General features: G+C 36.6%; 1 protein-coding gene across 6 annotated transcripts in view; it reads right to left on the minus strand.

The window, feature by feature from the left end:
- LOC109051389 (glutamate receptor-interacting protein 1-like) overlaps positions 1-22,472 on the minus strand; it is a 248,011-nt gene that overhangs the window by 84,366 nt on the left and 141,173 nt on the right. Inside the window, exon 1 of one of the 6 annotated variants that reach the window (XM_042721940.1) lies at positions 18,815-19,311. The exons of the other annotated variants lie outside the window; for them this stretch is intronic. Coding sequence (XP_042577874.1) covers positions 18,815-18,869 — 55 coding nt within the window. The 5' untranslated portion in view covers positions 18,870-19,311. Of the gene's footprint in view, positions 1-18,814; positions 19,312-22,472 lie in introns of those variants that run through there. 6 annotated transcript variants of the gene reach the window in all.

Genomic DNA, 22,472 nt, shown 5'->3' on the forward strand with positions numbered 1-22,472 from the left:
AGATTGAAATTCTATTTGAAAATATATTGAAATTTAAAGCAGTTATTTGAAATCGTAATAATTTGTGTACTTTTTTTTTTAATAAAAAAAACCTTAATAAAAAATTAAAAAACCTAAATTCAAAACTCTTTTGGCTGCAAGTGTGTGTGTTTCAACTATTTAATCATTTAGCAGACGCTTTTATCCAAAGCGACTTACAAATGAGAACAATAGAAGCAATCAGATCAACAAGAGAACAACAACGGTATACAAGTGCCATGACAATCTCAGTTAGTAGTACAGAACACGTAGGCATCCTTTTTTTATTTTTTTAAGAATATGATAGACAAGAAAAGCAAATTAAGTACTAGTATTATTGGTTAAGTGCTGGCGAAAAGATGACTCTTTAGATTTTTTTTTGAAAATGAGTAAAGACTCAGCTGTTCGAATTGAGATCGGGAGGGTCATTCCACCAGCTGGGCGCAGTCCAGGAAAAGGTCAGTGAGACTGGGATGGCACCACAATGCACCACAAGGCGTCATTCACTTGCAGAGCGCAAACTTCTGGAGGGCGCATAAGATTGAACTTAGGTAATGTTGGTGCCGTGCCAGTGGTCGTCTTGTAGGCAAGCATCAGTACCTTGAATTTGATGCGAGCGGTTACTGGTAGCCAGTGTAACCTGATAACCTGGATCAGTTGCAGAGGCTTGATAGTACATGCAGGGAGGCCCACCAGGAGAGCATTACAATAGTCCAGTCTGGAGAGAACAAGAGCTTGGACAAGAAGTTGGGTGGCTTGCTCTGACAGGAAGGGTCTAATCTTACTAATGTTGTATAAGGCAAATCTGCAGGACTGGGTCATTGTAGCAATATGGTTGAAGCTTAATTTCCAACAAACCTAGGTTTCTGGCTGTCCTGGAGTTTATGGTTGACGAACCCAGCAGTATAGAGAAGTTGTGATAAAGCGATGGGTTAAACCACCAGCAGTTCAGTCTTAGTAAGGTTGAGCTGAAGGTGATGGTCATTCTTCCAGCTAGAAATGTCACTCAGACAGGCTGCAATCGCGAGCAACTACCGTCGGGTCATCTGGTTGGAATGAGAAGTAGAGTTGAGTGTCATCAGCGTAGCAGTGATAGGAAAAGCCATGCTTCTGAATGACAGAAGTGATGTCATGTAGATGGAGAAGAGAAGTGGACCGAACTGAGCCTTGAGGAACCCCAGTAGCAAGTTGTTGTGACTTAGGAAACTTCACCCACTCCAAGACAACCTGAAGGATCTATCAGAAAGGTAGGACTTAAACCACTGGAGGGCTTCCAGAGATGCCCATTTTCTGAGGGTGGACAGGAGAATCTGTGTGATTAACGGTTTCAGCAACTAGTACTGATTTTGAAGCTGCTCTTGCCAGTCGCAGGGCTTCAGTAACCGAGAGCAGGGCAGTCTCAGTTGAGTGGCCGCTTTTGAAGCCAGATTGGTTGCTGTCCATGAGTTACATCTCCATGAGTTAGTTAGTTAGTTTGTTAGTAAGTTTATTTTAATTTTTCCCCAAAATAGTTTAGTAACACTGATGAAGCATTGTAAAATATCATGCAAATATGATGAAATATTTGCAATTTAAAAAGAATTTAAAAAGCTACTTGAAAAGAGAAACAGACTACATAAATGAGCTTCACAAGCTTTTTTGACACTCACTTGAGATTAGAATGAGTGTCTGATTTACTCCTGATCATCTGTCATGGTCAGTTTGACTTTAGTGTGGTCAATAGACTGGACACAAGTCAGTGAGCACATAAGAGCCCCGAATGAACGCAGCATCCCACTCCTTTTTTTCTTTTCAGATCCAAAGGCAGAGAAAGCTTCTAATCAGGCTGTATTAAAAATACCCTCTCATTAATAAGTCATTTCATGGAAATGAGGGGAGGTCAAAATTAAGGGGAACTTTCAGAAGACCACAGGGGATGAGAAATAAGTCTCCTCCATTTTTTTCAGTCAGATAACAGCAACTCCTGGGGCATTTCTGTGTCAAATTAAATGCACCAAATTATTATTATTATTAATGAATGTGTCCTTCACTAAAGCCATGGTACTACGTAAAATTAAAGCATGACAGAGTGCTTTTATTCATGGAGATGAAGCTGAAAATATGAAAGCACATTCCTGCTAAAGAAACATGCAGAGGGCTCCAAAAGTCAGAGATTACGATAAAACATTTAGATTTAAAATCCAATAAACACCAGGGGACAAACAAAACTAAATAAAAAAATAAACACTATGGCACTAAAAACAAACGAGTAAATCAAGTTTATTTTAGTATTTGTAACAAAAAATATTACATTTGAAATAGAAATAAAAATAAAATGTATAATTCTACAGTATTTAGCTATAAAATTAAAATACAATAAAAAAACACTAAAATCAGATAAAATTTTTAATGTTAAATCAATGCTGTAATGCTTATATGAATTTAGGCATCTCAACATTTTATACAGTATGAATTTGTGTTATTAATTTTGAGATAAGAATGACAGGAAAGTTCTTAAAGATGACTGGAGGGTTATTACACTTCAGGAATTTTACAAATGAAATAAAAGAATTATTGGATTAAATGTTATAAAGAATACTTTTTCTACCTTAAAATTTTAAGCTTAATTGAGTTGAGTTCTTTGAAATTTTTTGCTTCGTTTACTAGCAATTACTGATTAAAAATTGTTTTTACACCGATTTTTAGTCTATACAGCAGCAATATTTAAGATATGATGTTCCTGAAGTTAAATCTGGGCTAAAATTCAAGATTTATCCCTTTAATTTAGAACCAAAAAAAAAAAAAACAAAAAAAAAAAAAAAAAAAAAAATTAAACATCCAATATTATCTGATACATACTGAATACTGACAAAAAAAAAAAAAAAAAAAAAAAAAAGAACAAAAAAAAAAAACAATCCCTAAACAGGATCTACAAATAACCAGTATGTTCCTGATGTATTCTGTTCCTTTAAATGCTTTTTTCCAGGGGACATGCAGCAGCAGTTTGTATATTTATTTTGATGGACAAGTCGATTTGAACCAGCCATTTAAATTGCCAATTTGAATTGAATTGGAGATTCAATCCAGTTTACCCACCATCCTCTAATACAATCTGCTGGGTAGTCCTTACATAAAAAACAGCCTATTGACTGGCACTGCTCACCGACTATGACAACAACCGACTGCTTGCATCCCCCAGAGAGCAGAGCAGACAGACTTATTTAAAATGCATAGAACTGTAAGAACACAGCGTCTATGAACTAGCTGATGTGTAGAGACGTCACCGACAGTCTCCTCACACAGACCTTCAGATGTTTCAGCCATTTAGTGCAAGCAAGAGATGATCAGACCAACAGAGGGGTCAGTAAATGGATTATCGACACATCCAGGAATCAGATTTCTTTGAATTTGCCACAGGTTCTGAGCCGAAGGCATCATGGGATGAAGTTTACCTTTATTTCAGTAATCTGATCATCGGCTTCAAACTCTCTACAACACTCTTAGCGCTATTTCGGAAAATCAACACGGAAGAGAGTGTGGGAGCAGATTTATTTGTTTTCACACTGTGAAAAGCAAGAATAATCCATCAGCAGTATGCAAAAACGCTCCTACACGTGAAAGTTTCAAAGCATTTCATGGACGTCTACTACGCAGACGTGTAAAACAGCATGTGGGTGTTTTCCATACAGTGGCCCAAGGCTTCGCTCCTTCATCAGAGCGTGTTACTGTAAATGAGGATAGAAGAGATGCTGCTTTTATTCATTCTAAAATAAAACTGTAGCAACATGGCTTCCTTCATGAATTTTAGAAAACATTTCTACAAACCACTTCTGCCGTAGGCCAAATTTTTTTGTCAATAATGATTGATCTCAAAATATATTTCAAAAAATATATTACAAACATTCAATAAAAAAATATAATAAAATCCCAAAACAACATAAAACTTAAAAAAATTCCCCATTTCATCCTAACTTTTAATAAATGTCAATATAAATAAAATTTAATATAACTAATAACCGTATATATATAAATTTCCTTTTTTTCTAACCCCTAATAAAGAGGTGTTGAATGAAAAAACGCAATCAATCAGTCCAACTAAATATCATCTTTTTTGTGTCTTGACAGTGTCTGGCACAAATTATTGAGGCTGACAAACAAATCATTCTCAGTGTCAGCGAATTGTGTGGCGTTCAAAAACTGTTGGATCTCAATGATTTAGTCTCTTTTCCTGAATCTGGGTTACAGAGATGGAGAGAGACAAAATGAATGAGCGCCAGAGAGAGGCTCATCTTGGCATCCGAGAAGGAGGTGTTAGTACAAAGTGGCTCTCGCCTGTCTAGGTTACACCATCACATGAAACACAGCCCTCCAAATTAAAGCCTCAGTGCTTGTGATGTGCAGATCACGCACACACACACAGAAATAAGAAGACAAAGGAATCACAGGACGAAACACATGCGCTGAGAGGAACTGAATGTAGACCACCAGGAACACAAATGCCTTTGTATCCTCAAATCTTCGACAAAACACAAATCTCCCACTCCACAGATGCAGATGATGGATATTTGTTATACCAATTCCAGCAATTCACAGTTGGAAAAATGTAGAACATGTGTACAGTAGTCTACCCTCAAGTACCCAGTCTTGATGCAAATAAAGTTAATTTAGCACATTCCTGCTAAACAAACATGCAAGGGCCCAAAAGCCAGAGACCACAATGAATTCACAATTTGAAATAAAAAAAATACATATTGGTTAGTATTTTATTATATTGGTTAAAAATATAATAATCAGAAATAAAAAAATAACCAATAAAAAAATAATGGTTAAAAATAACAATACAGAACATAAAAAATAAAATGAAGTCAAATTTATTTAAAATTAATTAAATGCTGTGATGCTTATGCATCTCAACATTATGTACTGTACAAGATTTGTATGAAATTAAGTATGAAAATAATTTTAGGATAAGAATGATGAGAAAGTTCCTGCAGCACCCAATCTTGATGCAAATGAACAGTCTTTTAAAGACAGTATAGAATCTCTAAAATTGCTCATGCAGTATTTCAGTTTATGGGCTTATTCCAAAATGTAACCTACAATTAGTAACCAATAATAATTATAATTATAATAATAATATAATGCAGTAGTTTATTTTATATGGAACCTTTCTACAAACTCAAATTTGCTTAAATATATATAATATATAGAAAATAAAAACGAACAATAGAATAAAACATACTAAAAAAGAATGTACAATAATCAAAAAGATAAGTAAAAAAAAAAAAAACAAACAGGGTCAGAGCAAGTTATACAGGGATCAGACTATTCAGGTCAGACTTGCAAAGTTTGCTTGGTGGGCAATAAAATGGCATCATGGCAGTGGATTTTACACAGACAAGCACCCCTCACATGTCAAGAAAAAAAAACCTCTAGTTTTTGCTATAGACAGATAAACATTAACTGTTTGGCAGCCTGTTACACAGCATGACAGACTGGGGCCATGTGTGAGAAGTCTTGAAAGTAACCAATCAAACATCACAAGCTCAGCTAGCCAAACCAACCAGCTTGTCGGATCATTCAGACATTATTATACAGATGACATTCAGGCCTGACTGGATAACTGTATGACTAAATATGAATTCATTTCAGGATCAAAGACCTTCAGAAAATTATAATGAAGACTGATTCTTTATTTCTTGTGTTTGAAAAAAAAAAAACGTAGCAAGCAAGATAAAACAATTTTCACAATTAAAATGCAATTTTTACAACAAAATTTCATCCCTATTCTGACAGATTTAGCAGTTTAGAGAAAACAAAGCCGCGCAGCGGGATATTAATTAACCGTATTAGCCAAAGCCTATTTTCAGCATCCAATCGCTCATTCTCCCAGTGTCACCATCCCCGGCGATACTCACCGACATCACTGTGGAAAGCTCTGCTGACACCACACAGGAACGCCATAGGGTACAAGTGCTCTACAACACCCGGGGGTCGTCTGACTCTGAAATCCACCTCGCCCTCCGGAAACCAAGACTAGCTGTGCCAGAGCTCTTCAACCTCAGTGGCTGTCCAGCATCTGTTTTCTGCATAGTTCAGCCTGGCACGTGGAAATGTCCACACAAAACCGCACACACATGCAAGCTTGGGAAAGCAGGACATCGTTCGGATGAGTGCACCGGTAGGTTCTCCGGCAGTGGGCGTACTTAAAGTGCTGATGATGGCCTAACATTTTATTTTTTATTTCTCTATTCAAAGAAAAACCCCAGGACACTTAGGCACTTTAGATTAAAGACACTGAAAACCAAAAGTTGCACAGTGCTATGGAATGGAAAACCATTAGAAAAGTTCTTAAGAGATCAACAAGTACATCAGCGAGGGTCCAGGTTGGTCCTGCAAACATGAACGTCGGGTGGCGAAATGAATGAAACCCTGGGTCTCAAGGCGACAAGCATTAGCACAAACCGAGGCGAGATGAGAAATTTCAGTCTACAGCACAAGAAAAATGGAAGCAAGTGGCTACGATTGTGCATGGCAGAAAGAGAGAGAGAGAGAAAGAGAGAATGGGACAAGATGAGAGACGCAAGAAAAGCGGCCGTCATCCTGTCAGGTCACAGCATGCTCGCTCATGCATACCCGTACATTCATTTGGGGAGTCAAAGGACATGAAAGCAAGGTACAGGAACACTTTCTAAAAGCTTTCTAAAAGATCTGGAACTTCTGCGAATTGCAGGCTTAACAGGCTTCCATTTTCTCCCCCAGCAACCCCTGCTTGTAGTCTAAATTATTTGTGACACAAATGGTGACAAGCATACGAATGTGGCCTTTAAAAATAACACGACATTGCTATTGTAATAAATAAATATGTTGAGAACAAATAGGCAGGAAAAAGAAACACTTCAACTGTCCTCAATAAGAAGTATTTTTGTTCAAACAACTTCAAAATCTGGTTAAAACCAGACTGAAGCGAGCCCAGCTCTACCCCAGGGGAGAGTGAAGGAACGGCTCTATTATTTTTAGCTGTGATCTCAAACTGTGTAAAGTGGGATGACAAAGCCCACCCATCCTGGTTCAAAGAGTGGAACTATATCATACATAAAGGGAGCAACAATCCCAGCAGCCTCCTGGGCACTGTGGAGGAGTGTCTGCTCGTATTCACCTCTAAGTGGAGAGGAGGGAGGAACAGGGATTGAAAGCCCTGAAATTTTAGCAGGGGTGGCCTGAGCAGTCAGTTTGTGTCACCCTCAACCACTGGTGGCTCAGATGAGGTGGAACTACAGTTGGGATGAGGGCGGCACCTCTGGGAGAAGAAAGAGAAAAGATGAACGAGAGAGCAAAGAGTTTACATCTTCTGAGAGAGTCTAAATGAGCGTCACATACTCAGACCCATCATTAACTCACTGTCCATCTGACCATTTTGCACTGGCTATAATGGCAAGAACTTTATTCTTCACTGCAGAGAATGACAACTTAATGAGTTTTTAATTCTTCTTTCAAGTTCCAGTGCAGTAAGACAAAAATTCACTGGTATTACAGAGAGACTCTCTGAAAACTCTGAAATAATATCTCATGCAGCATTGCTTCGAGTACATTTTTGGATAGTTTAATGGATTTTTAGATATTTCAATTTTATAAATAATGTAACACTTTACTTAAAGCCTTTATGTATAATGCATTAAAAAGTGTTTTTAAAGGCTATAATGCATTATAATTATTCATAATGTGCATTGTAATACATTATATCTTGTCATAATCATAACTAAATTTAAAATGCATAGTGTAACAATTAGAAGTAATTAACTGTGGTTACATTTATTTATGTGTTTGTACAGTGCATTATAAGGTGCATTACAAGGGATAACTAATGCTACTTTTATTAATGCATTATACATAAAAGCTTTAAGTAAAGTGTTACCATGGATAAAACTACAGATGTATTTTTGTGGTGTTGTAATTTTATTTTATACATCTATTTAATCAAAATATAGTAAAAAATTTAATATTGTGAAATATTTAAAACATACATTTTCCTATTTTAAAATGTAATTTATTCCTGTGATGGCAAACCTGATTTTTCAGCAGCCTTTACTCCAATCTTCTTTTAGAAATCACTATAATATTTCAATTTGGTGCATAAGAAACATTTCCTATTATTATCATCAGTATTGTGCTGCTTAATATTTATTTGGAAACCATGACACACTTTTTCAGGATTCTTCGATGAATATAGAATTTAAAATAAAAGCATTTATTTGAAATTAAAAACTTTTGTAATAATGTAAAATTCTTTACAGTCACTTTTGATCAATTTAATGCATCCTTGCTGAATAAAAGTATTAATTTCTTATTAAAAATTTGTTTGAACTTTTGAACAGTAGTGTATCTTTTTGTTGTTGTTTTGAGCTTTTAAAATGACCTTGGACTCCTCAGACCCTGAAAACACCATGAATGTTGACTTCACTGCAGCATGTGATCATAATTGTGAAAAGTGTGCAGACATCAGAGCTATAACTCATCCTCTGGTCAGTGCCTGCTGCTGGAACTCCGCAGTGGGAACGTCTGTGAAGGAAGCTTATGTAATCCTTCACCTCTGGACTCAGTGCTGGAGCTGCAGCTGGTGGCTTGACACACATTTAAACACTTCGATTCTCACCATGACCCAAGCTCCATCACTGAGCTCATTACTGACCACAGTGGACCCAAAGCAGCAGATGATCTCAGAATAGGTTCACATGGTTGGGCAGCTGAATTGGTGGGCTGCCAAATGAAGAATATCAGAAGATAAATAGAGAAAAAGTGCCCTATAGCAAGTTCTCTCGGTTTACAGTTTTTCCAATCTCCAGTCAGATTTCCCATCCATAATGAACAGCACAATGCTGATGTAGAAAAATGCAGGTGCGTCATGCACTTCATTTTGATTATTATATTTTTATTTTATAGGTCGAGAGAGGTGCTCCTGTATTACTTAGCCCAAAACAAAACGAAAACTGTATATATATATTTAGGGCATTTAGGGGTGTCATTTAGGGGTTAAATATATTTTATTTTATAGGTCAAGAGTGGTGCTTCTTGATCAGTAGAACAAAACAATACAAAACAAATCAAACAGAACTCTTGTGGTACAGTTTGATTTTATTTTATCTTTATTTTATTTTAGTTTTGGTGGGGTGGAGGTGAATTTGCACTTAAAATCCATCTGGCTCACAAATTTCCCTCTGTTTAAATTGGCATGATTTGACTCACTGAAAAAAGAATGGCATCACATTTTAAAGAGCGATATGTGCATGAGTTGCATTTTCTGTTATTTGGTAAACTGAAAGCGAGGAAGGTGGTGGGACCCCTGGGAGAAATAAAAACAAATGACACTTCATGCAAGACAGCTTCTCATTCGCTCAGATTCCCCACAGTGACACCAACCATCTCAAGCAGCAAGCCCTTCGGTAGCCTCCCTCCTGTGGATAAGTGGCTAACTCTTCAGAGTAATTCTACCTTTCATTTCAGCCCACTGTGTTAGGCACTCGTCTCTGAAGCTTATCTGCTGAGCAGGTGAGAGGTGCTCCGGCTCCCACTGAAGGCCACTGCAGTGGGTAATTGGCTGTGTGAAGTACTTGAGAGGCCAATCCATTTAAAAGCTAAAATTCAAACTGCAAGACATGTTAGAAATTCATGAGAAGCCAAATGAATGAATCTAATGAAAGTGACTCTTTGACCTACATAAAGGGAAGGTGCAGCACGGTGTTTTAAAAGATGAAAATGGCTGCCAGCCATGGTAATACAGTATTTTTAAGAAAACAAGATATCACAGCACCATGTGTGTTCATTTTCTCAGTGGGTGAAAATGTATATAAAATAGTGTGTCCAAAGGGTAAAACATAACTTATCTCCAGCAGAGATAATAAAGATAGTCTCTTTTTCACCACTGAACACAAAAAAGCAAAATCAAATGAATCGATGAATGGATTGTTTAGTGAATCAAGACTCACAAACCCAGGAGTCACTGACTGAATCAGTCTGATGAATCTTCCAATGAATAAACTGAATCCGTTAGAACAGTTAATGAATCAATATCAAATATCAATATAAAAAATATCAAGCTATCACTACTTTCAGTGCTGACATGAAGTTAATTTATAGTAGTTTTGTATCACTACTGTTACAGACCGGTTGTTAATATGCCAAATTAAATACATTTTCATTAAGATTTTTATTTTATCTTATTTAATAACACATAGAAAACAGTGTGTATATGTATAGAAAACGCTGACTGATAACTTCCAGTTTATTGAGTGAATCAGATGTTTATTCAAATGAATGATTCAAATTTACTAAACTATTAATTTAAAAATGATTATAAATCAGACTCTGATGATGAGTTCCCTGTGCCGCTGCTTATAAAACAAGAAAACAAAAAAAAAAAAAAAATTTTAATTGTTAGAGAAGTTTGTCTAATAGTACGGTTTTATTTTATCATAATTTTATCTTATTCTTTGGCACAACTTAATTGTAAAAGATAAAAAATATTTTTTACAGTCTTTTTTATGACATTACATGCAGTCTCTAGTAAAATATGATTTCCTGTGCCATCACACTGAAGAAGCGGCACAGGAAACTGTGATGAGTTTTCGTTTTTGGTGAACTATTGCTTTAAATTTGCACTTTGTAAATATTTGAAGTTCCCGAACACATCTCTTATTAACTCAATGGGTCTTTGATGTTTTCAGTAAACTGAAATGTGTGCGATACGAGAGCAGCAGGCGCCACAAGTGCATTATCTTAGAGCAGCATGCTACAACATCGCCTCACAACTTCAGTGCTCCCCAAGTGTAGAAGAGGAAAAAAAAAAGAAATCAAAGCAAAGACGATGGTGGAGGGGGGAGGGACTTGCTCACTGGGCAAGAGGAACAAACTGTTTGTTCTCTCTCACTCCACCAACTCTGGAGGAATCCTAACTGGGAGAGAAGATTGAGAACGACAGAGAACTTTCCTCTACCTAATCTTCCCTTCCCCTTCGCTTCCCCATTACCGCCCACTGCTACTGAATGTTGTGCTTCTCCCAATAGGACCAACCCTCCATCTGGACTGTTTCTCCAAAGTAAAACCCACACAGTCCAGAAAACTAATGGAATTTTTGGAGGAAAGTTTTTGCTGGAGGGTTCAAGTACTTTGGTACAGGTGACCACTCCAGGCTTTGGATTGCTGAAGTAACTGTTAACAGTTTTGCAGTAAATCCACACAAACTCAACTCTACATGTGCTGTGAGTTCGGGTCACTTATAATGTGCATTTGGGAACATAACATGCGCCAAATATCTTCATATACTGGTTATGAGAAGTGCTTATAAACCAGCTGTTGTCGACTAAAGAAAAGCTTTAAGGGCTACAATGGAAAAAAAAAAATTGTGTAAAAACAATTTTCGCTAAGAATTTGCTAGTAAATTTCACAAAAAGACAGCAAGTAACTCATTAAATTATGTGTGAAATTTTGGAATAGAAAGCCTGAAATTGTAAGTACCTTAATCATCTCTTATTTACAACTTTGAAAAAAATAACTTTTTTGAAACTTTTTTTGCACTGTGAATAATAATATTAATATTTATTATTATTAATATTATTATTATATTTTTCTTAAATACCCTATTTTTAAAATGTATCTTTTTTTATAATTTATATACAATTAATGGATGGTTTCAGATCTGACGTGGGTCCTGTTTGTACTTGTGTCCCACAGGGCTCAGGTCTTGGTCCTTTGATCTTTAGCATTTATATCTACCCTCTTGGTCGGATATTAAGATCTCTTGATCACAGCTATCACTCACTCAGTGCTGATGACCCATAGATTTATATACATTCTAAATTTGGTCAATTTGTGAATGTTTCTCATGTTTCCAACTGTATTTCTTTATTTGCATGATTTGGCCAATCTTTTAACACCTTACACACCAACTCGCAATCTGCGATCTTCTCAGTGTGGTCTCTTAGCTGTTCCCAAAACACTGCTTCACTGCTTCATTCCAGCCTTCTCATCTTATGCTCCAAAACTGTGAAATTCTATCCCAGCTGATAATATGGAAGCAAATGCATTATATATTTTTAAAACTTCTCTTAAAACAATTTATTTCAGGATTGTTTTTCAGTGTTTTTTTTTTTTTAATCCATCTTTTGTTATGTTTACAGTGTATTTTCATATATGGTTCTGTTTGCCTTAGTGTAAAGCGCCTTGAGAAAGTACAGGTAACCTTTAAAGGCATTATACAAAATAAATGTATTTTTATTATTTTATTACAATACAATATAACAACAACAACAACAACAACAATTATTATTATTATTATTTTTCTTCAATACTTAATTTTATTTTTTACATTTATATTATTTTTAATAATTATATATAACACAACAACAACATCAACAAATAAAAATAAAGTTTTATTGATGTATAAATCACAAATGCAGCCCTACAAACAAGCACAGCTAAATAAATAAATATGAAATCACACTTTTTATCAAATCGGAAAATTTTAATTCATTTTGTTCTCAAATCATGTAGCCCTAGCTAACCATTTATCTTAGCGAGACTGCTACCATTAATGCATTTGTACTAAAACAAGTGTATTTGGATGCATTGCCAGTGTTTACATCGAACCACTAGCCAAAACAGTCTATTGACACTTTATTCACGCTGGCTGTTTGTGTTTTCCATCAGCCTGGCTGCGTTCTGTTTCCATGGCACCCTACACTGGTTCCATTATTACTATTCGGACATATGGGAGCAGCTGATTACACCCTGCAGGCAGCTTAGCCAATCAGATGACACACAACACATTACACAACCTGTTGAGAAACAATGCTGACACCACAAAATTAAGTAAGCTAGAAGCCCGACACTCTGGGTCAGAACACGAATTTGGGGAAATTAGCTACACACACGCAGCACCGCTCGAGGATACATGCGGTGCAGCTGACACAGGCAAAAGCAAAGCAAGCCTTGCATGTAATGAGGCTAATGAAGGCTTCTGTTCTGAATCAGGACTACTTGTTTGTGAGCACGTACACCGTGTTTATAAGACCCTCAAGGGGTTGGCGCAAAACTGAATGGCTATTCGCTAAATTTGGTGCGATTTCTCTGTAGAATGAGCCTAGTCCAGGTTGATAGACATCATAATACCAAAGCAGACTGTTTCCATTGGCCGTCCAAACCTAGAGCGGCTTCAAGACCAGCTGGAGGCCGTCAAGACCTGCCAAAAACGGACATGGGGTAGAAATGACTTAATTGGGCCCGGGAGAAGAGACAGCTGAGGAAGGACTGCCATTTATGGCTATATTTCTATATTATTAACCTGTCCGAAAAGCACACCAGGGGGTTTTCTCGAACTGAGGTGATATTTAAAGCCAGCCAGAGCTGAGATCGAGGAGTTCTTATCTGTCTCCCATCTAAGGTAGCACAAAAAAAGTACACTTAACCTTTAGAAAACTCTGTGACATTCATACCCTTGGGGAAAAATTACACAGGGGCTACAAAGTATAGCGACAGAGTGTAGTGTATTCAAAATAACAGACTTCCTCTTGGCACAAAGGTTATTCTACTGAAGAAAGACAGGGCTGATTGAAAACGCAATGGAGTCTGAGAGGCTCTCGTTGCCTTGATCGCCTCACATATCAGCTGAATGACCAAACGCCCTGACACTTCATCGGCCCATGCAAGGAAGGTAACGTCACAAAGCTGATATTGCTGACAAGAATTATTTACTTTAACCTTCCACAGCCTGCCTTGCTGAAGTAGGAGACGGGCACACCACAGAGTACAAAACTTCAGCATGTATTAGATGTGTGCTATTCATTTTCTATGCCATCTCACTCAATTTTCACTTGGTGGACTATAAAACTGTTGAAAAATTAAATAGATTTCAGCCTCAAATGAGATGTACTGCTAGTGAAAGCAAGATTTCATTGGATTTTGACTAAGAATCAGGTTTCTTGCAGCTAAAAATCATTCTGGAGCTGAAAGTGTTTGTGTTTAACAGTAAATAATGTGTCCAATTATGAACAATTATCAATAAGGGCCCCAAAATATTTAAAATTGTTGTAAATGTACCATAAAAATAAATATTGTGTGCAAATTTAAATCTTAACACATACAAAATAGTTTGCTGTATAAATAAATAAATTATATAGAATTAATAATAGAATTGCAAATTTATTAAAAAATACAAATATTTTACCAGATTATTTAGCATACGAGGTCCAACTGTAAGGTTGAATCAACTGTAAGAGAAACTTTGCTTTGAATAACAACACATTTCACTTTTTTTTTTGCACCCAATCAAAAGCAAGCATGAACTCAAATAAAAAATAACTGACTTTTTGTCAGTTTGAGTTTGCAAGCTAGCAGTGTGAATATGGGTTAACAGAAAGGACCCAGAGCACCCTAGAAATACACTAAAAAACACTCAGATTGCAATAGCAAACACATAGCAACCCTCTGGAATTGGTCCAGAGAGTTTTGCCCAGGCAAGAAGCTCTCATACTTTCTTCAGAAAAGGCAAAAATCAAGTTAATTAGTACACCTGTTTCCCATGACACAAATTTTAATGGTCGCAAAGGCTGAAGGTTGACACATCAGAACCCTGAACTTCATGCTTAATGAGCGCTGTTCTTCTTTCCTCCATTCCATAAGCCATGATTTAAATATAGGACACTCATTGGAAGCTGTCAAATCGTAATACCTCTAGGTTTAACAGTTTCAAAACATGCGCCCATAACACAGGAGAGCCAAAACAGCACCTCCATCACCACCTCCTCTTCCTGGCACTAAATCCAGCTGTCAAGCAAACGTAAAAGGATTGATGGAGGCTGTTCAAAGTGAAAGCTGTGGAGATCAGGAGAGACGTGTGCCAGCAGAATGAATAAGATGCGGTGAACACAGAATCTCATCTCTGAGAAAAAAAAAAATTGACAGATTTCTTTTGAAACTCCAGCCTGGCAAAAGAGCTTGAAGCTCCATGGACTCTTCTGAAACCCTGATAGCTCCTCCGGCGTGTGAATGAAACAAGAAAAAGGTGTGAGGCTCATGTGGCTGCACGACAGCAGCAGCTGTCTCTGTTGCTAAATCCTAGGGATGTGTAAAAGTACATATTACTGAAGTATCCAGGGTTCAATTGCCTGAAGAACAAGTCCATTTATTGGTCTTAAGATATTTCTTGGTTGGCAAAATGTTGTTAATGTCAAAATGTCTTACGCAAGTCATATATAAGTCATAGGTCATATATATATATAAGTATATATATATATATATATATATATATATATATATATATATATATATATATATATATATATATATATATATATATATATATATATATATATATCTCTATATTATTATACATTAAATTAAATTACAAATTAATTATTAATATATATGCATCGTTACCCTACCCTAAACATTCTATGCATTTGAATTAACACTGTTCAATAAAAGTGCCTGTTTATTTATGCACCTTTTGGTTCATACTGGTAGCAGGATAGCTAATTTCATAGCCATTTTGCCAGTGCAGTTGCTTATCCTTAGTAGATGTCTTTCTTTCTGGTTTGAATCAGAGCTTATCAGCAGGTTCCCTTAATGCAGCTCTACAAACTGAGCTCTAAATTGTTTTCAGTTAGGAAGCAGGTGGCCTGAGCCACTGAGCTCAATGCAAAAGGGTTACAGTGTACCCAATGACTGCTGAAGAATGGAAATGGAAAATGTCCCTTATCAGACTCAGGGAGCGATTAGCATACCAATTACTACAGTAGGTATGGTGTGACACTGCTGCCACAACCAGACACACAAACCTGGACGCGAACATAAGCTCACAGACGGAAACACATGAACACAGTACAGTTGTGAGTGGCAGTGCGGTTGGCTCAACTCATTATCATACATGCAACTAAAATATAATTGGCACAGCTCACAGAACACCTGCAGATGTGAAGCTAGGCATGTTTATTCCAGTTGGTGAAAAAAAATATGGAATACATTAATTTAATCAACAACCTGCCAGTAGTAACCCACCTTTCAGGCTGGAAAATAAATCATCTAATTAATATTGTTTTTAGGCACAAATTTCTCTGTTTCTGTGGAGTAAAATGAAGAGGAAACCAACACCTTGAGCCTCTTTTTCATTTTCTGACTGAATGCCTGCAAATGTGTAACAGAGATATAAAACCGACAGGCATGGCACCATAAATGCCACGACCAAGACAAATGCTGCACATGGCTAAGGCCAGGAACACTAGACGATCTCAAATGAGATGACAATTCATCAACAACAAGCTGCAATGGACCCTGGTGAGAGGGGGAAAAAGATGCTGTTTTTTTTTTCTTTGGATAGAAGTCATACATTATTCAACTCTTAAAAATAGGTTCCAAAGGAGGGGTTGTACAGCAAGAAGAACCATAGAAGAATAATGACTCCCAAAAGAACCTTTCAGTGAACAGTTCCATAAAGAACCATTTTTACGTAGTGTGAAGAACTTAAAAAAATCTAAAGAACCTTTAATGGATTGGAAAGTTTCCATGGATGTTAAAAGTTTTTAATGGCACCACTGATGCAAATAAAGAACCTTTATTTTCAAAAGTGAATGTTAGTAATATCACATTATTACACAGATCTCTGGAACACCTGATTCTGATTGGTCCAAATATGTCCATTTATGTGGTAAGTAGTCATGTATATTTAGCTTGTCATTATCCTTCAAGGCCACACAAGAACCCCCTGATTATCCTTTACTTCAGTATCAATGCTTCTTACTGTTGGCTTTTGATGTTGCAAAACATTGACTAATATGACCAGACAAAGCAACATTATGACATCTCTGATGTAATGAAGATTACACATTGCTTTAACCTTTTGTGTCCAGGAACCATCAGTCTACTGAAACTCGACATCAGTGTCCATTAGCTGCATCATCTTGAATAAGTTATTCCTCTTATATGCTTTCATTTCACCTATAACAGACGACTCGCTGACTCATCATGAGTCAAATGGCTTTACCTAAGTATCTAACAAAACATACACACACACACACACACACACACACACACTCAGTCCAAATGAAAGGCTACATTCACACCGTAAGCAAAAGTGGCTGTTTTTTTTTGTAAGGATCTTTATATGACCTTTTAAATGTGCCTCATAAAAGACACAAGTCTAAACATGTGCCAGTCCTAAAATGACCCACAAGTGCAAAACAGCCTATTCTGGAATATTCATCATGACATCAAATGTCTTAATATAAAATATGATAATACATTTTACATTTTCCAGTACCAAAGACTTATAATGGAAGGAAGACTAAATATTTTTAAAACCTACAAAACCATCGGATTATAAAAACAATTATTAAAAACATGCGTTTTAGGATTCTAAACAGAGCATAACAAAATGCATCAGACTGCAGGGGGCTTGAGATGAATTTTAAAAATAAACAAATGCTAATTGCGAAAAACCAGCAGGCACATAACACAACAGTCAATAATATTACATAAAATCATAACACTGCTTAATCTGTTATTTATATATATATTTATATATATATATATATATATATATATATATATATATATATATATATATATATATATATATATATAGTCATGCCTGACTTTAAACCTGTGAAAAATTATATTTTCTCTCCACATTTTGAAAGTGTATCAGATTTGAACTGAAAATGTCAGATTCGCTGTGATTTCTGTGCAGTTCACACTGTCATCCACAACAGATCTGTGTCATATCTTTTAAAAAAAGCCATATTTGGGACACATTCAACCGTATTGTAGATGCATTAAACCCCAGGAGGCACGATCCATAAGGGAAACATGCTGCACAACAGCATCATGGGAAATCAGATGTGAACACCTGCTGCCCAAGTTTACACCAGACACATGTATAAGACCAGAAATCAGTACATGCAGAAATCAGCTTGTCCACGGATGAAAGGGATCTTCATTCTGGCTGAAATTATTTTTTTATTTTTTTTAACAAAGCCAACTGGGTATTTATTCATCTTATTGAGGTCAAGTGTTTTCCCCTGAGGGAGGACAACTTGCAGTATTTATGACAACTCTACCATTTTGCATCTCTTAAGCAATGCCAAGTTGGCTAACTCACACAAACCACTACTCGTCAAGGGAATAATATGCAAAAATATGTCACTGGTGTACCACTCCTCTCATAGAAAACACTATTTATGCTCATTGAATATGAGGGAAACAAAAAAAATAGCCTTCAGTCAAAGAAACCCACCGGTCAAAATATAATATGACACGTAACTCATCACGATTCAGTTAAGTTTCCACTAGAGACGCTTAAAACAAACCCAGCCTGTGTTTCACACCAGGATCAGGAGAGCTTCTCATCCCACAGACAAACACTATTCCCAAACCACAGCACGAAGCAGTGTGCCTTCAGGTAAATAATTAACAGGGGAGAAGCTGTCAGGCAAATACAAACAGAAAAAAAGATAGCAGCATTGTTCTCTTACAAGTGCACTAGGCAGACCACCAAACTACGGCACTCTACTGTTAAATATTAATGAAGGGGGGGCGGGCGAGCAATACTTCAGTGCGTCTTTTTATGCCCCGGGCTACATGCGAGAACATTTCAAAACAAAGGCGCGAGGCTTGATGACCATAGCTGCGCTCCATCAGGTCCGGTGACCCAGCTCTGCGTCTTTAAATGCGCTGCGTAAACGTCCGTATATCACACAAGAACGCGTTCTCTTACCGGGGAGGGCTGCATAAAAGGTATAGCGAAGGATGAAAACAACCGAGACCGTACCTTTGTTCACTCTCCGCAGTATCTGGCATCGGCATTTAAAAGAGACGGCTATCATACTAGCTCAGCCGAAGTGCTTATCCAAGGGCTCCGATAAAAGCGGTTCCTCGCACACACATAGCACAGGCGCCGTGTGTCCCACCGGAGAAAGACAGACTCCGTACGCGGTGCAGAGCTCCAATCATGCACTACGTTCCTGCAGCGCTGAGATCCGTGCTTTATAATGGCAAATCATATTTTTCCCCCACACATAAAATCCATCGGAAAGCGCGCAGAGGAAGAACACGCAGAGCGCGCCTGATGTGTCTCATCTGAGACTCGGTCTGATCTGAATGGGCTTTTAAAGTTGTATGCTTGGTGCATTCAGTAGTTGCTGGTACCTGAGCACAGCAGGAGACGAGCACTCTTCCGTCAATGGAATTATTTGCAAGAAGTCTCAGAATTTAACTTTTCCATTAAGAGACCGGACTTTATCATTTATGAGGGCATCGTTTCAATTCAATCAATTCATTAACATAAATTCACAATCTAAAATAATTAGATTTCGAATGTATTACTTATAGAGCTGTACAGTTTATAGTCCATTAGAAACGAATTAGCCTATTTCAGCCATTTCCTATGGGTTTATAGAATAGCTGTTTTACATTGATTAAAATAAGTTTGATTCATTTTACTCTTAAAATCAAATATGAAATAAATCCAGGAGCCAATGGAAAATTAGCATCCTCTGTTGTCCTATAAAATGGAATCAAAAACAATTGAAAATTTACAACTACTATATTTTCTGAAGACAACTGCTTGCCAAAAAAAAAAAAAAAAAAAAAAAAAAAATTCTGGGATGTTGCTAGGGTGTTACTGTATACGGTTTCTGAATTATTAAGGGTGGTCACTAGATAAACTACTTATATAAGCATGTGGGATGTTATCATCATCTGTTTTTTTTTTTTCTTCATTTAAATGCTTATTTAAGCTGGAAAAAAAAATCTAAGTTAACCTTATATAAGAGCACAATTAAAAGCCTATCAATTCCCCCGACAGGAAGACAGAATCATTTTCATCAGGAAACTAAAACAAAGCATTTTTTTGTCACTTCAAAAGCAGAAAAAAGCTCATGTTTGAATATGCAACAATAAGACTGTTTCCTTCTTTCAAAAATACACATTTCCGAACTGTTAATTAGCTAGTAGTGTCTATTTATTTACTTCTTAAATTTGCATAATGCCGATCATACCTCCCTAATTCCAGTCAAGAGTGAACTGGGGTTATTTGCAGGCCAGTGCTGCTGTGTTCAGTGCTGAGCAGCAGTCCTTTTTATAACACAGATAGCATGCATTTAGGTCAGTGGCAGTATCTCTGTGTATTATCAGACATTTGGAGGCACGATAAGCCTAGCAACAAGGGACAGTGTATTAAAGGGGTCTGTCTCTGTTTGTGTAAGAAATACGCCTGAATGAGTCTTTAACGTGAATGAAAGTATTAAGGTCATTGCCACCATACTCCACTCCTCCCCTGACGCACATAAGAAAAGTCTGAGATAACAGCCCAACTGCGTGTCTAAGATCAAAGTGTTTTAATCTACTCTTTTCAACCCCCCTCGTTTTTTTATTCCCTTCATTTTAATTTTGCGAAGCATCCAGGTTGACAGTCCAGCGGAGTGGATCAATGTTCCCGAAGAGAGGGATGAGGTTTAGTACTAGGATTATGCATACTGATCAGATTACACACATACAGGGATTTGTCTGTCCACTTGGATAAATAATGCACTGGACTATCACCATGTCAAGATGAGAGATGCATGTTGGGATGCCATGTGTGTGGTTCTCTGTGGGCAGAGCCTGTCTGTTATGCGGTTAATTTGATCTGCACACTGTTGTTTAAAGGAAATGCACTGGCACAAAGGGAAATCCACTGGTGCAGCAGGAGATGGGAGCATTATGTCAGCTCTGTGCAAATTTAATAGAGACGTCAGTGAACTAAGGCACTCTCTCCAACTGTTTAAGACCCACCAGTGCCACATACAGCCATCCTCTATGTGCTCGTATTTAAAGAATGTTGTCCAAGATGAGAAATAATGTGAGTAAACCACAGTCATTTCCACCGTGGCCAAAGATTAAAAATTAACTTTTAAATTAAAAAATTCATAGGGAAATAAAACTTTAAATCCAGCTTGACTCTATCCCAAAATACCCAGTGCAAGCACTAATTTATGCATCCCGCATGAGAAACCCACAAGACAAATGTTCCTTGCTTGGGATGTACATTTGCATTTAATATTTAATCAACAAGGCATCAGTTTGAAGACTGCACAAAATGGATTGACAAGTGAATTTTAATTCTTTGTTGACATGCAGGATGCATCGAAGGGTTTGGCGTGTTTTTAAAATGGTCAATAAACACAGTTTGGAATTGTTAAATATATAAATATTTACATTAAAAGGTTAATAATATACACATATATAAGTGTATTTTTTTTACATTTTGCATTTATAACATTTAAATATGTAAATATGTAAATACAAAAAGTATGAAAAATATATTTATTAAATTATTATTTAAATGGTTAAATATAAATATTTACATTTATTTTAAATACACACAATATACGTTGCAAAAAACATTTAAATTAGCTTATAAAGTATAAGAATATTTTAAAATTATTTTATATACTACATTTTAAATACACACATGCAATATACAGTACACATAATTTATAAATCACAGAATTAAAGTAACAGTTTATAAAGAATAAGAATGTTTTAAGATATTTTGTTTATACTAAAATATAACAATTTGCGAAACAATATCAATTTTGTATTTTTTTTAAACAAAATAATATGAATTGTACACACACACACACAGAGTGGAATAAACACACACGCCATGAGTTAAGTTTAGAGGAAGTATCAAAACTACTTAAAATTTAAAAACTTTATAAAATAAATTGATACTATAAAATAAATTTTACATAAAAATGTATGATATGCACACACACACACACACACACACACACACACACACACACACACACACACAAGTGTTTTTCTGTCCATGCTCACTGACAAATTAACATCCTCAAGGTCCATGATCACTCCCTCAATCTCAATTACAGGGACTGCACATGTGTGTGAAACATTCTTATATAACGGGAATCAAGTCTCTTGTTCGTCTCCTGGGATGGTGCAATCAATTTTCCCAGGATGTGCATGGCGGCAATGCCAATCAATCCAGCAGGATGCTTTATGTTTTCTCATAACAGGTCTGAAGGTGACAGCTGACTTGAATGGGAAACCATTCTATAAGGGTTGCCGAGTTCACATTTGCGTGCATGTGAAGTCAAGAAATTGGTGGGTGTTGTTGTGCATGGATGCATGTAGCCTGTCACATCAACGTGACATACTGGTGCAAAGGTCTGTTATTACTGAAATTGTGAAGCTGCGAACTTGCCGAGTTGGGGGTCCTGGCAAATCTAGTCATTAGATGCTGAGAGCGTTTATGGAAACTACAGTCAGACAGATGGAAAATACATGTCAAAACAGTCTATCCAACTGCTTGATTCCACTAAAACGCCCCTTTTGACCTGCTGACTTGGAGGTCTTGGAGGATGAATTCTCTTAATAGCTCTCTCAAATGAGACAATTTTCTCTCAGGAAATCTGAAGAAT

This window comes from Cyprinus carpio, chromosome B4, assembly GCF_018340385.1.
Source record: "Cyprinus carpio isolate SPL01 chromosome B4, ASM1834038v1, whole genome shotgun sequence".
NCBI lineage: Eukaryota > Metazoa > Chordata > Actinopteri > Cypriniformes > Cyprinidae > Cyprinus > Cyprinus carpio.